Source organism: Rhinoraja longicauda, chromosome 35 (assembly GCF_053455715.1).
Source record: "Rhinoraja longicauda isolate Sanriku21f chromosome 35, sRhiLon1.1, whole genome shotgun sequence".
In the NCBI taxonomy this organism is placed as follows: domain Eukaryota; kingdom Metazoa; phylum Chordata; class Chondrichthyes; order Rajiformes; family Arhynchobatidae; genus Rhinoraja; species Rhinoraja longicauda.
Window position 1 is genome coordinate 14,903,119 of NC_135987.1, and position 17,034 is coordinate 14,920,152.

Sequence of the window (17,034 nt, forward strand, 5' to 3'; positions counted from 1 at the left end):
CAGTAGAAACAAGGAACCGCTGGTTTACAAAAACCGACACAAAGTGCTGGGTAAGTCCACGGGTTAGAGAGCATCTCTGGAGAACCTTTTGGCTCAGGACCCTTTTAGACTGATGGCCTCTGCTGTGCACGATGAGGTTGTCATAGCACAGTAAAAACTGCCGGAGAAACTTAGGGGTCAGGCAGCATCTGCGGAAGGAAATGCACGCTAATGTTTTGGGTTTCTCAGGGCTAAGAGAATAGAAAATAGGTGCAGGAGGAGGCCATTCGGCCCTTCGAACCAGCACCGCCATTCATTGTGATCATGGCTGATCATCCACAATCAGTCACTTGTGCCCAACTTCTCTCCATATTCCTTGATTCCGCTAGCTCTCAGAGCTCTATCTAACTCTCTCTTAAATTCATCCAGTGATTTGGCCTCCACTGCCCTCTGTAGCAGAGAATTCCACAAATTCACTACTCTCTGGGTGAAAAAGTTCCTTCCTACCTCAGTTTTAAATGGCCTCCACTTTATTCTCAGACTGTGGCACCACTTTGGCAACACTTTGTCCACAGTGTTGGCAGTGGTAAAAGTACAGCTAGAGCTATGCGTGGGAAGGAACTGCAGATGCCGGAGGGGAGGTGGCCAGTATAAAGAGGTGAGGGATTGGGGCAAGAGTTGGCACATAATGGGATCTTTGTGAGAAGGGGTGGACTGGTGGTTGGAGTCAGGTGGGAGAGGAGTGGGAGGGTGCTTGGGAAAACAAGAGAGGCTTGAATGTGGTGAGTGGGGTAACCAGGTGCTGAGGAGATGGGAATAGATGGGAATGGAAAATGGGAGCAAATCAGGTAGATAGGGTGAACTGAGGGGGAAGAGTGGGCTTGATACGAAGACGTGCTGTCCGCAGCAGACAGGATAACGGAGATAACCTTTAGCGCACAATAAAGTCCAGTAAAGTCCATTTAAAGATCGTCCGAGGGTCTCCAATGTCTTTAGACCCCCATCTCTTTGACCAATTTTTATGGTTACATGTTTACAAATGAAGGCATGTGCCAAATTTAGTTTGATAAACCTCACGCTTTGGCCAATGGCGGTGCATTGAATGAAATGTGCGTGACTGAGTGCAGATCCCAAGAGAATTGTTTTTTAAGGAGACCTACCACGCACAATCTTGAGCTCCATGGTCCCTTGTACAGTTAGTGCGATCCTTGCGTGTGGCTTGCTTTCCAGCACACTGTGCAGCTCGTGTACGACGCAGCAGTAGATTCCCTGGTCATCGTGCACCAAGTTGGTGAGGGTGACCCAGAACTTCCCTCTGTGATCAGAGTTCATGTAGACCCCGCGGTCTTTGTAGGGATTGTGGCTGTTCCTTTTGAATGAAATGTTACGGATATGGATCTTCTCCGCACACGTGTCATTCCTGCCGTGGCTGAAGTACCACAACTTGGCCAAGTGGTCGTGCCTATACATGAGGTGTCCAGAGAGGCTGCACTTAAAGGTGACATTTAGTCCTTCCGGACATGAGTAGACTGTGTGATCAATTGATACCTTCAGCTCCGTGGCCTGACCTGAAGAAAGGGAAAGAAGTATAAAGATTGTTAGTCCTACCAGACATCTCACCTTAAGAGGTCCCAGATTGTGAAAATGTTGCAAATTAAAATCAAACTAAGCTAAGTGGGTGGCGCAGTGGCCCAGTAGAGTTGCTGCCTTACAGCGCCAGAGACAATAGACAATAGACAATAGACAATAGGTGCAGGAGTTGGCCATTCAGCCCTTCGAGACAGCACCACCATTCAATGCGATCATGGCTGATCACTCTCAATCAGTACCCCGTTCCTGCCTTCTCCCCATACCCCCCCACTCCGCTATCCTTAAGAGCTCTATCCAGCTCTCTCTTGAAAGCATCCAACGAACTGGCCTCCACTGCCTTCTGAGGCAGAGAATTCCACACCTTCACCACTCTCTGACTGAAAAAGTTCTTCCTCCGGGCTCGATCCTGACTACGGGTGCTGTCTGTACGGTGTTTGTACGTTCCCCCTGTGATCACGTGGGTTTCCTCCGGGTGGTCCGGTTTCCTCCCACACTCCAAAGACATCCAGGTTTATAGGTTATTTGACATCAATAAAAATTGACCCAATTCTGTGGGATAGCGCTAGTGCATGGAATGTTCACTGGCCGACGTGGACTCGGTAGGCTGAAGGGCCTGTTTCCACACTGTATCTCTAAAGTCTAAGTACAAAGTGCAACTGGAGCATTGTCTGCACCATTGTGGGCGACGGCAGCATGATTACTCTGGGGAGGTTACATGGAAACACGATTGACTCCTATACTGTTTAAATCCAAAGCAGCTTTTTTTCTGCTTGTCAATTTTAAAGACCACCTGCAGTTAAAGCTCCTAAGACACAAATGGCGTCTGATTACTGAAGGAAAAGTGACACGGAAACCCTAGATAGACACAAAATGCTGGAGTAACTCAGCAGGACAGGCAGCCTCTCTGGATAGAAGGAATGGGTGACGTTTCTGATCGAGATCCTTCTTCAGACCTTGCTGCCTGTCCCGCTGAGTTACTCCAGCATTTTTGTGTCTATCTTTGGTGTAAACCAACATCTGCTGTTCCTTCCTACACAGTTTTGAACCCTATACTTTTAAAATCCAAGACTCTTTTTTTTCTCCACTCATCAATTTCCAAAACAACATTTAAGTGGTTCTCTAGTTCCTAATTAAACTCTGTGCTGTGTTGCCTCAGATCTTGCTTTCCAATCACCTTGAATCTATCAGCTGTTGGAGCTTTATGCCATGAGAAAGGGGTTCTGCTGGAGACATGATCATAAGCAAACAGCTGAATTGCATCCTGCACAGAGTAGCTGAACTGTCTCTTTCATTTCCTCATCACAGTAGGAAGTATACCCTGAGCTTGGCTCACAGGTGCCTTGGTTATTTCTGTCTGGTTCTCTCAATATGAGCAAGTACTTTGATCCCAATTTTAAAAATATCTTCAGATTGATAAAGGCTGATTAGGGATAAACAACATGGTTTTGTATGTTGGAGATCATGTCTCATGAATTTGATTGGGTTTATTGAAGAAGTAACCATGAAGGTTGATAACAGCAGGGCCATGAACATTTGCCAATATGGACGTCAGCGAGGCCTTTGATAAGGTTCAGCATGGTAGACTGCTCTGGAAGGTTAGGTCGCATGGTATCCAGAGAGAATTAGCCGCCTGGTTATAGAATTGGCTTCATAGAAGGTAGGAGAGGGTGGTGGATGAAGGTTGCTTTTTGCACTGTGGGCCTGTGAGCCTCAGGGATCAGTGCTGAGCCCATTGCTGTCTGTGGTTGATGTCAACGATTTAGATGAGAATGTGTAAGGCATGATTAGCAAGTTTGCAGATGACACAAAATTAACTGGTGTCATCGGAGTATTTGATTTTTCCACTCGACGTGAAATTCTGACTGTCTACCCAATCTATCCATCCCATAATTCGCTGTGACCGTGCAGGTTTTTCCTCTGGGTTCTCTGGTTTCCTCCCACATCCCAAAAATATAAGTTCACAAGTTATAGGAGTGGAATTAGGCCTTTCGGCCCATCGAGTCTACTCCGCCATTGAATCATGGCTGACCTCTGCCACCTAATCCCATTTTCCTGCCTTCTCCACATAACTCCGCTATCTTTAAGTTAGATAGAGCTCTTGAAGACAGCGGAGTCAATGGGATATGGGGAGAAGGTAGGAATGGGGTACTGATTGTGGATGATCAGCATGAATGGCGGTGCTGGCTCGAAGGGCCGAATGGCCTAGTCCTGCACCTATTTTCTATTGACACCTGTTCGAATCAAGAACTTGGCTATCTCTGCCTTAGAAATATCCATTGACTTGGCCTCCATAGCCCTCTGTGGCAATGAGTTCCACAGATTAACTACCCTCTGACATACCGGTTTGTAGGTTAATTTGCCCCTGTAAATTACCCCTTAGAGTGCAGGTAATGAATGCACAAGTGGGATAACTTAGAACTAGTGTGAATAGTGGGCTCTGTAGGTCGAGGGCCTGTTTATATGCTGTATCCCTAAACTAAACTAAACCCTACTTCTATCAGGTTGGGGAGGGTCTCTGCAACCTCCTTACAAAAAGCACGTCCCTTGTGGGTTTTAGTACAAAGTGATGTGTGTGTTTATGTCTGGGTCTCATGGAGCCCCCTGATCACTGCCTCTGGTTTCCTCCCACATCTCCCCATTTACAGCGTCAATTCTGGAAGCGGCAGCACCCTTCCGTTAACAATGGGAAGACTGCCTCCATTGTGTATCTCCGAGGACAGGCTCACAACTGTGTTGCTGTGCTGACATCTGCCCGGTTTTGCAATGAGTCAGGTAGCACACGCTGATACTGTCACGACCCTGCACACACACACACACACAGAAACCCAACAAAACCACGCCTAGAGCTTTGCCCACAAAGATCAATGTCACAATGGAACATTTCCACACAGTGCTAAAGTGCCACGCACCCCTGCTTTAACACTGGTCACATTTAGTTTAGAGATGCAGGAGGTTGCAGAGACCATCCAACCTGATAGAAGTAAAGTTTAATGTGTAAGAAGGAACTGCAGATGCTGGTTTAAACCGAAGATAGACACAAAAAGCTGGAGTAACTCAGCGGGACGGGCAGCATCTCTGGAGAGAAGGAATGGGTGACGTTTCGGGTCGAGACCCTTCTTCAGACTGGTTAGGGATAAGGGAAACGAGAGATATAGACGGTGATGTGGAGAAATAAAGAACAATGAATGAAAGATGCAAAAAATAACGATGATAAAGGAAACAGGCCATTCATTGTAAGCTCTTTGTAGGGTGTAAATGAGAAGCTAGTGCGACTTGGGTGGGGGAGGGATAGAGAGAGAGGGAATGCCGGTGCTACGTGAAAATCAATATTCATACCACTGGGCTGTAAGCTGCCCAAGCGAAATATGAGATGCTGTTCCTTCAATTTGAGGTTAGCCTTACTCTGACTATTTCTCTCGATTCCCTTATCCTTACCAGTCTGAAGGGTCTCAACCCGAAACATTACCCACTCCTCTCCGGAGATGCTGCCTGTCCCGCTGAGTTACTCCAGCTTTTTGTGTCTATCTAGAAGTAAATTTTAGTTTAGTTTAGGGATGGAATCAGGTCCTTCGGCCCACCAAGTCCACACTGACCATTGATCACCGTTCAAACTAGTTCTATCTTATCCCACTTTCTCATCCATTCCCTACACACCAGGACTAATTTACAGAGGCCAACGAACCTGTGAAACCCGCACGCCTTTGGTTAAAGGAGGCAAAGAGGGAAATCCATGGCTCGGTTTCTACCCATACAAATCAAAATGGGCTAAATGCAGTAAAGCTGTACGTTAACACTCTGCTTCCGAAGTTTGGTTTCTGAAGTTAATGGAACAACGTTTCAGAAGCAATGTTTAAGACAATGCCGCTACAATATGGTGAATTTAGTGTTTGGTTCACGAGGGACTTCATCAAACCCAAAACTGTAATCTCACCAGGACACCACACGATTTCTGCATGATCCTGTCTGGCTAATGTCCCAGTGTGTTGGCATTCTGTTGAATTGGTTGAAGGTTCATTCTGTTTAGTTGTTTACTAGTCACAGGACATTTTGTGAATTCTGCATCAAACACAATTCATATTTTCACTCTGCACTGGGGACTTGTGGCTACATAATCCAAGCTGACATTTGCACACAGCCTCAGGGGGCATCACAACATTATAGGTGTCATCTTCCAGATGGACCTTTTAAAGCAATTTGTAGGGCCACTGCTTCACCGCACCAGGTTTGATCCTGACGGCGGGTGTTGTCAGTGTGTACGTTCTCCCTGTGACAGTGTGGGGTTCCTCCTGGTGTTCAGGTTTCCCCCCCACATCCCAAAGTCGTGTGGATTGGTAGGTTCATTGGTCTCTGGAAATTATCCCTGGTGTGTAGAACGTGGGATAACAGAGAACTTGTGCAAACAGGTGATCGATGGTTGGCATGGACACAATGGGCCGAAGGGCCTGTTTCCATGCTGTACCTTTCAATCAATAAATCTGAGGGTTCCATCTTTCCCTCGTGGTCACAAAAGACCACACACTTCTGTGCTCCCATGGCCACTATTTATCTCTGGCTTTTTCTGGCATAAACAAATATCACATGTCAAAATATCTGGTAATTAGCTCCTCAGGGGCATGTTGTGTGAAAAACGATAGTCTTGGCACACGCCATGTAATGGCAGCATGTTCTCCAGAGATGCTGCCTGGCCCGCTGAGTTACTCCAGCATTTTGTGTCTTTCTGCGCATTTATTCACAGGATGCAAAGTGCTGGGGGATTCTCTAAGGAAATGGCATGAGAGAAGTGAAAGTTTCTTCTCCCTTTCGAAGCTTCGTAATGGAACAAATTGTAAATGACTGCAAATCCTCATTGCTAAAAGGCAAACATTAAAAGGCAGAATAGACAATAGACAATAGACAATAGGAATCTGGAAGTCTGAAAAAAACCAAAAAAACTGTAGAAGAATTATAATAGACAATAGGTGCAGGAGTAGGCCATTCGGCCCTTCGAGCCAGCACCGCCATTCACTGTGATCGTGGCTGATCATCCACAATCAGTACCCCGTTCCTGCCTTCACCCCATATCCCTTGACTCCGCTATCTTTAAGTGCTCTATCTAACTCTCTCTTGAAAGCATCCAGAGAATTGGCCTCCACTGCCTTCTGAGGCAGAGCTTTCCACAGATTCACAACTCTCTGAGTGAAAAAGTTTTTCTTCATCTCAGTTCCAAATGGCATCCTCCTTATTCTTAAACTGTGGCCCCTGGTTCTGGACTCCCCCAACATCGGGAACATGTTTCCTACCTCTAACGTGTCCAATCCCTTAATAATCTTATATGTTTCAATAAGATCCCCTCACATCCTTCTAAATTCCAGTGTATACAAGCCCAGTCGCTCCATTCTTTCAACATATGACAGTCCCGCCATCCCGGGAATTAACCTGGTGAACCTACGCTGCACTCCCTCAATAGCAAGAATGTCCTTCTTCAAATTTGGAGACCAATACTGCACACAGTACTGCATGCCAGTATTCTGCAGGTTAGGCTGCATCTGTAGAGAGAGAATTAATGTTTCAGCTCAAGATTCTAAACTTTAGTAAAAATGTGTTCGCGTCTCGGACTGGTGATGCTGCTTTTTGCCACTCAATGAAAACCCATCGACTGGACATGGTAACTCTGTGGACCTCTGTGGATGCCACTGGTCTGCTGAGTAACCCGAGCACTTGCTTTTTAGTTCCAAAATGATCCAGCTGTTACTGATTAGCTTTTTCCACATCAATCTTACTCATTTTGGTTCCAGCAAAATAAGTGCATGCCAGGAAGAAATAAACTTCAGGCCCTGAGGCTAGTTGGCTGTTGCTCTCACAGGAGATGCAAGAAAACACACAGTCAGTACTGGGATGGTCTTTGGGCCAAGTTTCATTAACAATGATTCATCATCGTGACTAAAGCCCCCTCCTTGGCTGCTCTGCAAACGGACAGGCTCACAGTCAGCTTTGGTTTGTGACTTATCCTTGCCTACAAACCTCCAAGCTAAGTCGCCATTCACTGCATAAGTTAAGTGAGGCTTCACCTCCAAGCAGGTACAGCAGGCAGTGAAGAAAGCCAATGGAATGTTGGCCTTCATAACAAGAGGAGTTGAGTATAGGAGCAAAGAGGTCCTTCTGCAGTTGCGCAGGGCCCTAGTGAGACCGCACCTGGAGTACTGTGTGCAGTTCTGGTCTCCAAATTTGAGGAAGGATATTCTTGCTATTGAGGGCATGCAGCGTAGGTTTACTAGGTTAATTCCCGGAATGGCAGGACTATGATATGTTGAAAGACTGGAGCGACTAGGCTTGTATAGAGCTCAGGGTTTTGATTCCAAAACCAAGATACAGCAGATGATGCAAGTCAAGAGCAGAAAATGCAGGTCGCACAGCATCTGTTGAGGGAGGGCAGCGTTAGAGTTGCCGCCTTACAGCGCTTACTGCGCCAGAGACCCGTGATCGATCCCGACTATGGGTGCTCTCTGTAAGGACTTTGTATGTTCTCCCCGTGACCATGTAGATTCTCTCCGAGATCTTCAGTTTCCTTCCACATTCTCAACTTCCACTGCTTCGCCGATGATATCCAGCTCCTCATCTCCACCAAGTCAATCTCCACCACCACACACTCTACACTGACAAACTGCATCACTGAAATAAAATCTTGGCTTCAATCAAATTTCCTCAAACTCAACTGCAACAAATCTGAAATCATCATCATTGGTCCAAAAACGCTCACCAAATCCACCCAAAACTTCATCCTCAATATTGATGGTCTCCCAGTATCCACCTCCCCTCACATCCGGAATCTTGGAATCACCTTTGATCAAACCCTCTCCTTTGACAAACACATCAAACACATCACAAAGACAGCCTTCTTCCACCTCAAAAACATCGCCCGTCTCCGTCCATCCCTCTCCTCCACAGCTGCAGAAACCCTCATCCACGCCTTCATCACCTCCCGTCTGGACTACTGCAACAGCCTCCTCTATGGCTCACCCTCAAAAATCATCAGTAAACTTCAATACATTCAAAACTCTGCTGCCCGTCTACTCACCCACTCCCCGATCCGTGACCATATCACCCCCGTCCTTTACAAGCTCCACTGGCTCCCCATCCCCCAGAGAATCCAGTACAAAATCCTCCTCATGACCTACAAAGCCCTCCATAACCTGGCCTCATCCTACCTGACTGACCTCCTCCACAGACACACTCCCACCTGCACCCTCCGCTCTGCTGCTGCCAACCTCCTGTCCCCCCCCATCCGGACCAAACTCAGATCCTGGGGGGACAGGACTTTCTCCATCGCTGCTCCCACCCTCTGGAACTCACTACCCCAAACCGTCAGAGACTCCTCCTCACTCACCACATTCAAAACATCACTGAAGTCTCACCTGTTCAGCACTGCCTTCAATCACTGACCGTCACCTCACCTTCTGTCTCCTTTTTCTGTTCGTTTACTTATTTATCTATTTATTTTCTTCTCTATGTTCTAGTAATCCCTGTAAAGCGTCTTTGAGTGTTTGAAAAGCGCTATATAAATGTAATGCATTATTATTATTATTATTCTAATATCGCACAGGTTGGTAGGTTAATTGGCTTGGTGTAAATGTAAATTGTCTCTCGTGTGTGTAGGGCAGTGTTAATGTGTGGGGATCGCTGGTCGGTGCAGGACCGGTGGGCCAAAGGGCCTGTTTCCACGCTGTATCTCTAAACTAAAAAATAAGGGTAATGATTCAGATTAATGTCCTTTCACCAGAATGCTCCTGAAAGGTTATTGACCTGAAACATTAACCCTGTTACCATTTTTCTTCCTTACATAAAATCTCACCAGTTTTTCCATGAGGTTAATAGGTTATAAATAGTTAAGATTAGTTAAGAAATTAATGAGACAACGAGGTTGATTTTAACATTAGGAGAACAGGAATGTGGCCAGCATCACGCTACCTTTCCATTTATTCACAAAATGCTGGAGTAACAATAGACAATAGACAATAGACAATAGGTGCAGGAGTAGGCCATTCAGCCCTTCGAGCCAGCACCGCCATTCAATGCGATCATGGCTGATCACTATCAATCAGTACCCCGTTCCTGCCTTCTCCCCATACCCCCTCACTCCGCTATCCTTAAGAGCTCTATCCAGCTCTCTCTTGAAAGCATCCAACGAACTGGCCTCCACTGCCTTCTGAGGCAGAGAATTCCACACCTTCACCACCCTCTGACTGAAAAAGTTCTTCCTCATCTCCGTTCTAAATGGCCTACCCCTTATTCTCAAACTGTGGCCCCTTGTTCTGGACTCCCCCAACATTGGGAACATGTTATCTGCCTCTAATGTGTCCAATCCCCTAATTATCTTATATGTTTCAATAAGATCCCCCCTCATCCTTCTAAATTCCAGTGTATACAAGCCCAATCGCTCCAGCCTTTCAACATACGACAGTCCCGCCATTCCGGGAATTAATCTAGTGAACCTACGCTGCACGCCCTCCATAGCAAGAATATCCTTCCTCAAATTTGGAGACCAAAACTGCACACAGTACTCCAGGTGCGGTCTCACCAGGGCCCGGTACAACTGTAGAAGGACCTCTTTGCTCCTATACTCAACTCCTCTTGTTACGAAGGCCAACATTCCATTGGCTTTCTTCACTGCCTGCTGAACCTGCATGCTTCCTTTCATTGACTGATGCACTAGGACACCCAGATCTCGTTGAACTCCCCCTCCTCCTAACTTGACACCATTCAGATAATAATCTGCCTTTCTCAGCAGGTCAGGCAGCATCTCAGGAGAGAAGGAATGGGTGACGTTTCGGGTCGAGACCCTTCTTCAGACTGATGTCAGGGGGGCAGGACATAGGAAGGATATAGGTGGAGACAGGAAGATAGAGGGAGAACTGGGAAGGGGGAGGGGAAGAGAGGGACAGAGGAACTGTCTAAAGTTGGAGAAGTCAATGTTCATACCGCTGGGCTGCAAGCTGCCCAAGCGAAATATGAGGTGCCTCCTCCAGTACCATAGTGAGGCCCACCAGAAATTGGAGGAACAGCACCTCATATTTCGCTTGTGAAATTTCATTTTGTGAAATATTTCATTTTGTGAATAAATACCTTCAATTTGTACCAGCATCTGCAGTTATTTTCTTATGCTACCTTTCCAAGTTCACATTCAGCTCTTGTTTTCTGATGGCTCAGTTAACATACAAATACTTAACATTTTTCACCATTTAAAATAAACAGGCTGGTGGCTCCATTGAAGAAACTGGGAAACAAATGTCATTCAGTCATGTCCATCCAGCTACATTACCAGTATTCCTTCTCAACTAAAATAAATATCTGATTGTTTTGCAGTAAAATGCAGAGGCCATTTTGTTCAAACTAACATCCATTAAACAGGAGAGAGACACAAAATGCTGGAGTCTCCACCCGAAACATCACCCATTCCTTCTCTCCAGAGAGGATGCCTGTCCCGCTGAGTTACTCCAGCTTTTTGTGTCTGTCTTCCATCTTATATATTTCTATATCTATAAAGGTTACCGAAACTTGGTTTAGATTACCTTGTTTCTTCAACCTACTGCACTCAGTGGGTGGGTAACTGGTTTGAAAGTGCTCAGCTCGACTTTTGTGCAAGTTCATCAAATCTCTCAACCTTCAATGGTGACCAAGAACGGACGTGAGAGTGCGGGGGAGAGTTAAAGTGATAGACGTGCCTTTGCACTGAATGAGTGGGTTCTGCGGAGCCTTCACCCAGTCTTTATTCACGCTCCCCAATGTGTAGGAGACCACAAGACGAACGGTGATCGTAATGTACACAGTAAACACCTCTCATTTATCAGCTATTCTTTCATCTAGAATGATCATGCAAACACCAAAATGTCTTTGAAAATAACCTCACATTTTATTTCAAGTATTATCCAAAATAAGCATTGGTGATATTATTAGTTTATTTATGAATACACATGAGAGCAGTGCAATTGTGGGCTGATTAGTGGCAACATCCTCTTTGAAGATTTGGCACTTCATGCAATGGTGAGTAGTCATTAATTTGATTTATTTTTGCAGTATTTTACATTAACACAATTTTTGCCTTAAAATATAGAATTGAAGTGTAAGACATTTTTATTTAAGAAGGTAAGGGGATGACACATAATTTGGTAATGTATTTAAAGGTTCATGCATCGAATATGTTGTACATAAATTACAATTAAAACACAAAGTACTTGTGCTATAACACTAGGATAAGCGCTCAGCCAAGAAAACAAACCCCAAAGCCAAAGTACTTTCTGAACCGATTATACCAACTTAGGCTAATGACAAGAACTAACTCCATATGCAATAATAAGCCACCTCCATGAAAACAAGTGCATAAAAACTGATGTAGATGCAGATGTATATGTTGAAGAATGGGCTTGTATTCACCGGAGTTTAGACGGATGAGAGGGGGATCTTATAGAGACGTATAAAATTATGAAAGGACTGGACAAGCAAGATGCAGGAAAAATGTTCCCAGTGTTGGGGGAGTCCAGAAACAGGGGCCACAGTCTAAGAATAAAGGGGAGGCCATTTAAAACTGAGGTGAGAAAAAACTTTTTCACCCAGAGAGTTGTGAATTTGTGGAATTCTCTGCCACAGAAGGCAGTGGAGGCCAATTCACTGGATGAATTTAAAAGAGCGTTAGATAGAGCTCTAGGGGAGGGTGGAAGCAAGTGATATGGGGAGAAGGCAGGCACGGGTTACTGATTGTGGATGATCAGCCATGATCACAATGAATGGCGGTGCTGGCTCGAAGGGCCAAATGGCCTCCTCCTGCACCTATTTTCTATGTTTCTATTCAAGTGCATCATTGGGGTTATCAATTGGGCACCTCCCTTCACTGGTGTTTCGTTGAGTTAGGCCCACGACTCCTCGGGAAGGCTCAACAGTTAGTTCTGGTGTCCCAGAACCACCCCCCAGTTTCTGGAGCACAGTGATTTTTCTGGAGCATTTCTCACGAACCCAGCATATTTGTGTGACCTCCACCCTCCCACCCCATCCCCATGATGCCAGCTGGTTGAGCGTATTCTGCAGGAGAGTAGTGGCAGAAACTAGAAATAGTGGAGGCAGTGGTGAGGTCAGGCAGCATCCGTGAAGGCAGAGACAGATGAATAGAAACATAGAAACATAGAAAATAGGTGCAGGAGTAGGCCATTAGGCCCTCCTGCACCGCCATTCAATATGATCATGGCTGATCATCCAACTCAGTATCCTATACCTGCCTTCTCTCCATACCCCTTGATCCCTTTAGCCACAAGGGCCACATCTAACTCCCTCTTAAATATAGCCAAAGAACTGGCCTCAACTACCTTCTGTGGCAGAGAATTCCACAGATTCACCACTCTCTGTGTGAAAAAAAAAACTTTCTCATCTCGGTCCTAAAAGACTTCCCCCTTATCCTTAAACTGTGACCCCTTGTTCTGGACTTCCCCATCATCGGGAACAATCTTCCTGCATCTAGCCTGTCCAACCCCTTAAGAATTTTGTAAGTTTCTATAAGAACCATTAATGTTTCAGGCCAAGAAGTCATTCGTCCATCAGAGATGCTAACACTGTTTCGCTTTGCACAGATGCTGCCTTACCCGCTGCTTAAAACAATTATATTTCAGAAGTTTTGTTTTAATGACATTTTACGTTCAATAGCACAGAACCACAATATTTACTTTCTGACCATTTTTTAAACCTTGCTTGTGCCCTCAAGATAATTACTCATATTTCTCGTGAGGAAGTGTTCTTGCTTTTGAAGATATGATTTTACTTCTCCTTTTCATTCAGTGAATAACCTGGGTCGGAACATGGAGCCCAGAATCATTGGAGAATAATGATTCAATTTTGTTTCCACTTTGTTGATTTTATCATCATGATACTCAGAGTGCTTAACCCCCAATTTTCTGTCGTAATTCTTATTGAATCCCACAAGATGATGGTCGAGATGAAATTGTGTGCCAAGGTTTTATGATACGATTGTTCACATCACAAGGACAGATAATGAATCAGCCCAAAGTGTTAAAGTTTCCACACCCACGTACCCAAATATTATTCACACATCTATTGAGAGATTTGAGAGTGGCAAATTGTGGAGATCACACAGCCAACTATTGTTTAGTTTAGTTTAGAGATACAGCGCGGAAATCCAAAATATCAAATAAAGCCCCCAAATTTACTAAGTACAGTACTCCACAATCCAGGCAGCGTCTACGGAGGGCGAACCATAATTCACATTGCAGGTCATTGGCCTATTATCAAAGCTGCCTGAATTGCTGAGTTCCTCTTTTTATTGCATTTATACTGAAAATGCAGATTTTTTGCTTTTTGTTTTCCAGAATATCCTTTATGCCAAATTTACAATCCTGGGGGATTCTAAGTAGGCAGCATAATGAGAAATGACGAGCACGGTTTTCAGAAGTCTCCGTCTGGAAACAGCAATTTGCTTCTGTTCAATATCAGTCTTTGTGTCCGAATTACAGAGCCCAACACTTGCTCAAAGGCTAACCTTAATCTGCTCCTTTGAATATTTCCCACTTGTGGATATGGCCATTCATTATCAGTTCAACACTGTTTCATTGAGAGATGCTGTCTTTGTGTGGTACAGTCTACTTCATTGAATAGGGTTTATTTCAATGCACAAGTAATTCTTTCAGCCTGGCTTCAGTTCATTTGCCACTAAAGTCCACTGCCATGCCTCTTGTTAGATCTCCTCCAGTACTGCCTCATCTTTTATATGCATAAGCCTTTTCCAAAACCTTGGAGCCTGCACCCTCACTCACTCCAAGTTCTCTTCACCCCATCACCACAGTGCTCCACAATTGCCTTTGTCCGTACAGTGCCTTACCTTTGAAATGATCACCCTAGCTTTCTTATAAGAAAATAACTGCAGATGCTGGTACAAATCGATTTATTCACAAAATGCTGGAGTAACTCAGCGGGTCAGGCAGCATCTCGGGAGAGGGAATGGGTGACGTTTCGGGTCGAGACCCTTCTTCAGACTGAAGAAGAGAGATGCTTCAGACTGAAGAAGGGTCTCGACCCGAAACGTCACCCATTCCTTCTCTCCCGAGATGCTGCCTGACCTGCTGAGTTACTCCAGCATTTTGTGAATAAACCCTAGCTTTCTTGTTCCTTCTGGAGACTTAAAATCCTCAAGACCTCGGCATTTATCAATTGTTTCCCCCTCGTACATCTCTGATTTCTCTCACCCCACCATGAAGAGCCACGGTTTCAAATGCCTTGTAACTGCACTCTGGAATTACTTCCCTCAACTGTGCACTCGTTCTTTTAAATCCTATACCAAAGTTCTTAGACTCCTGTTCTTCAGTTTGCCTGGCTATATTTATAACATTACAAAACTTCAACCTTGTCATTTTATGTTCTGTAATGTGAGATTAATTTATTACCAAATGTTTGGTCACCGCGATGTGGGTTATTGTCAAATTTTGTTTCCTACACTTTTGTGAGGCTTCTTGGAAAGTTTTATTGCACTGAAGCCACAGAATAAACCTGAATGATTGCACCGTTAGGAACCGCAGATGCTGGAATCTTGCTTAAAATTCAAAGTGCTCGAGTAACTCAGCGGGTCAGGCGGCATGTGTGGAAGGAATGTATAGGCGACGTTTAGGGTCAGGGCCTTTCTTCAGAATGTGAATGACTAGTGTTTTCTGGAGAGCAGTCAAACACAGATAAGTGGGGTCCATTGGAAAGCAACTATTAAGAAGTATTTTCACTGGATATCTGAGAGATTTGTTTTGGTTTTAAAATGCGGCATGTAATTCATCCTGATAAATAGGCATTTAAATAAATATTATATATTTTAAACTGACATAATATCTCGCAGCTTGCTGAAAATAATTGGAATCGTAGATATTATGTCACAGGGGCATCCATTTGCTATTGTGTCCATTCCAAACAAAACGTTGCCCAAACTAACTTTTATGTGGGTTTACGTAGGTTTACTAGGTTGATTCCCGAAATGGTGGGACTGTCCTATGTTGAAAGACTGGAGCGGCTAGGCTTGTATACACTGGAATTTAGAAGGATGAGAGGGGACCTTATCGAAACGTATAAGATTATTAAGGGGTTGGACACGTTAGAGGCAGGAAACATGTTCCCAATGTTGGGGGAGTCCAGAACCAGGGGCCACAGTTTAAGAGTAAGGGGTAGACCATTAGATGAGGAAAAACGTTTTCAGTCAGAATGTTATAAATCTGTGGAATTCTCTGCCTCAGAAGGCAGTGGAGGCAAATTCTCTGGAGAGGGCTTGATAGAGCTCTTAAGGATAGCGGAGTCGGGGGGTATGGGGAGAAGGCAGGAACGGGGTACTGATTGAGAATGATCAGCCATGATCACATTGAATGGTGGTGCTGGCTCGAAGGGCCGAACAGCCTACTCCTGCACCTATTGTCTAACTTTTAGTCCAGCTCTCGGTCACTGGTCCTCTACGTAAAGACTCAACTGGACACTTGTTAACGCCAAGAAGATTTCTGCCTCGGACAAAGTTTCTAAGTCTCCTCCACGTTGTACTCTTCCTCAATTTTCCTTTTTTAAATACTCAAGATTCACTCAATATACTTAAAGCACAAAGGCAATAAAAAAAAAACAAATCTCACATTGCACAACAAAAATTCTAAGGCTAAAGTTTTGCAATGTTAGGCAAACTGAAGAACAGGAGTCCAAGAACTTTGAAAAATGCCCTTTTTTAGGCCTCCTGGCAGGATGTTTGTCTTTAAACTGCAAACCAGATTTCACAGAGAGCCCACACCACAGCTGAGAGTAGATTGGAGAAAAATCATTGCAATGGGAAGGTTATTGTGAAATGGGAGAGTAGCTGGGGAACTATTTTTTTTATGCTGATGCAATCATTATTACAAAACCTGAAAGCAATTTCTTTGGGGCGAAGTAGTTTTGTAATAAACCAGTGAAACAGAATATGTCCTGGCATTAAAGGAAGGTCTTGTGTTGCACTTTATTCATCAGTGAAGTACTCCAGTTTGTCATGTAGGTCAGTCTGAAGAAGGGTCTCAACCCGAAACGTCACCCATTCCCTCTCTCCGGAGATGCTGCCTGTCCCGCTGAGTTACTCCAGCATTTGGTGTCTATCTTCGGTTTAAACTGGCATCTGCAGTTCCTTCCGACACATGCCATGTAGGTTAATGCACAAGGTGCTGGAGTAGCTCATCGGGTCTGGCAGCATCTGTGGAGGACATGGATAGGCGACGTTTCAGAACAGGAACCCTTCTCAGAAGAGGTCAGAAGAAGGGTCCTGACCTGAAATGGCACCTATCCATGTCCTCCACAGATGCTGCCAGACCCGATGAGTTACTCCAGCACTTTGTATTCCGAGCAAGATTCCAGCATTTACAGTTTCTTGTGTCCATCATAAAGGTTATTCAACTTTTACAGGAGAGGTGTGTTTCATGATTGTACAATTTTAGCAGCAGGCTTTTTTTC

At 44.8% G+C, this 17,034-nt stretch overlaps 2 protein-coding genes across 2 annotated transcripts in view; one reads left to right on the top strand and one right to left on the bottom strand.

Moving 5' to 3' along the window:
• cdh23 (cadherin-related 23) overlaps window positions 1-17,034 on the top strand; it is a 694,191-nt gene that overhangs the window by 569,847 nt on the left and 107,310 nt on the right. The window lies entirely within an intron of this gene.
• vsir (V-set immunoregulatory receptor) overlaps window positions 1-17,034 on the bottom strand; it is a 55,400-nt gene that overhangs the window by 26,224 nt on the left and 12,142 nt on the right. The window contains exon 2 of the mRNA XM_078428660.1: window positions 1,140-1,547. Coding sequence (XP_078284786.1) covers window positions 1,140-1,547 — 408 coding nt within the window. The remainder of the gene's footprint in view (window positions 1-1,139; window positions 1,548-17,034) is intronic.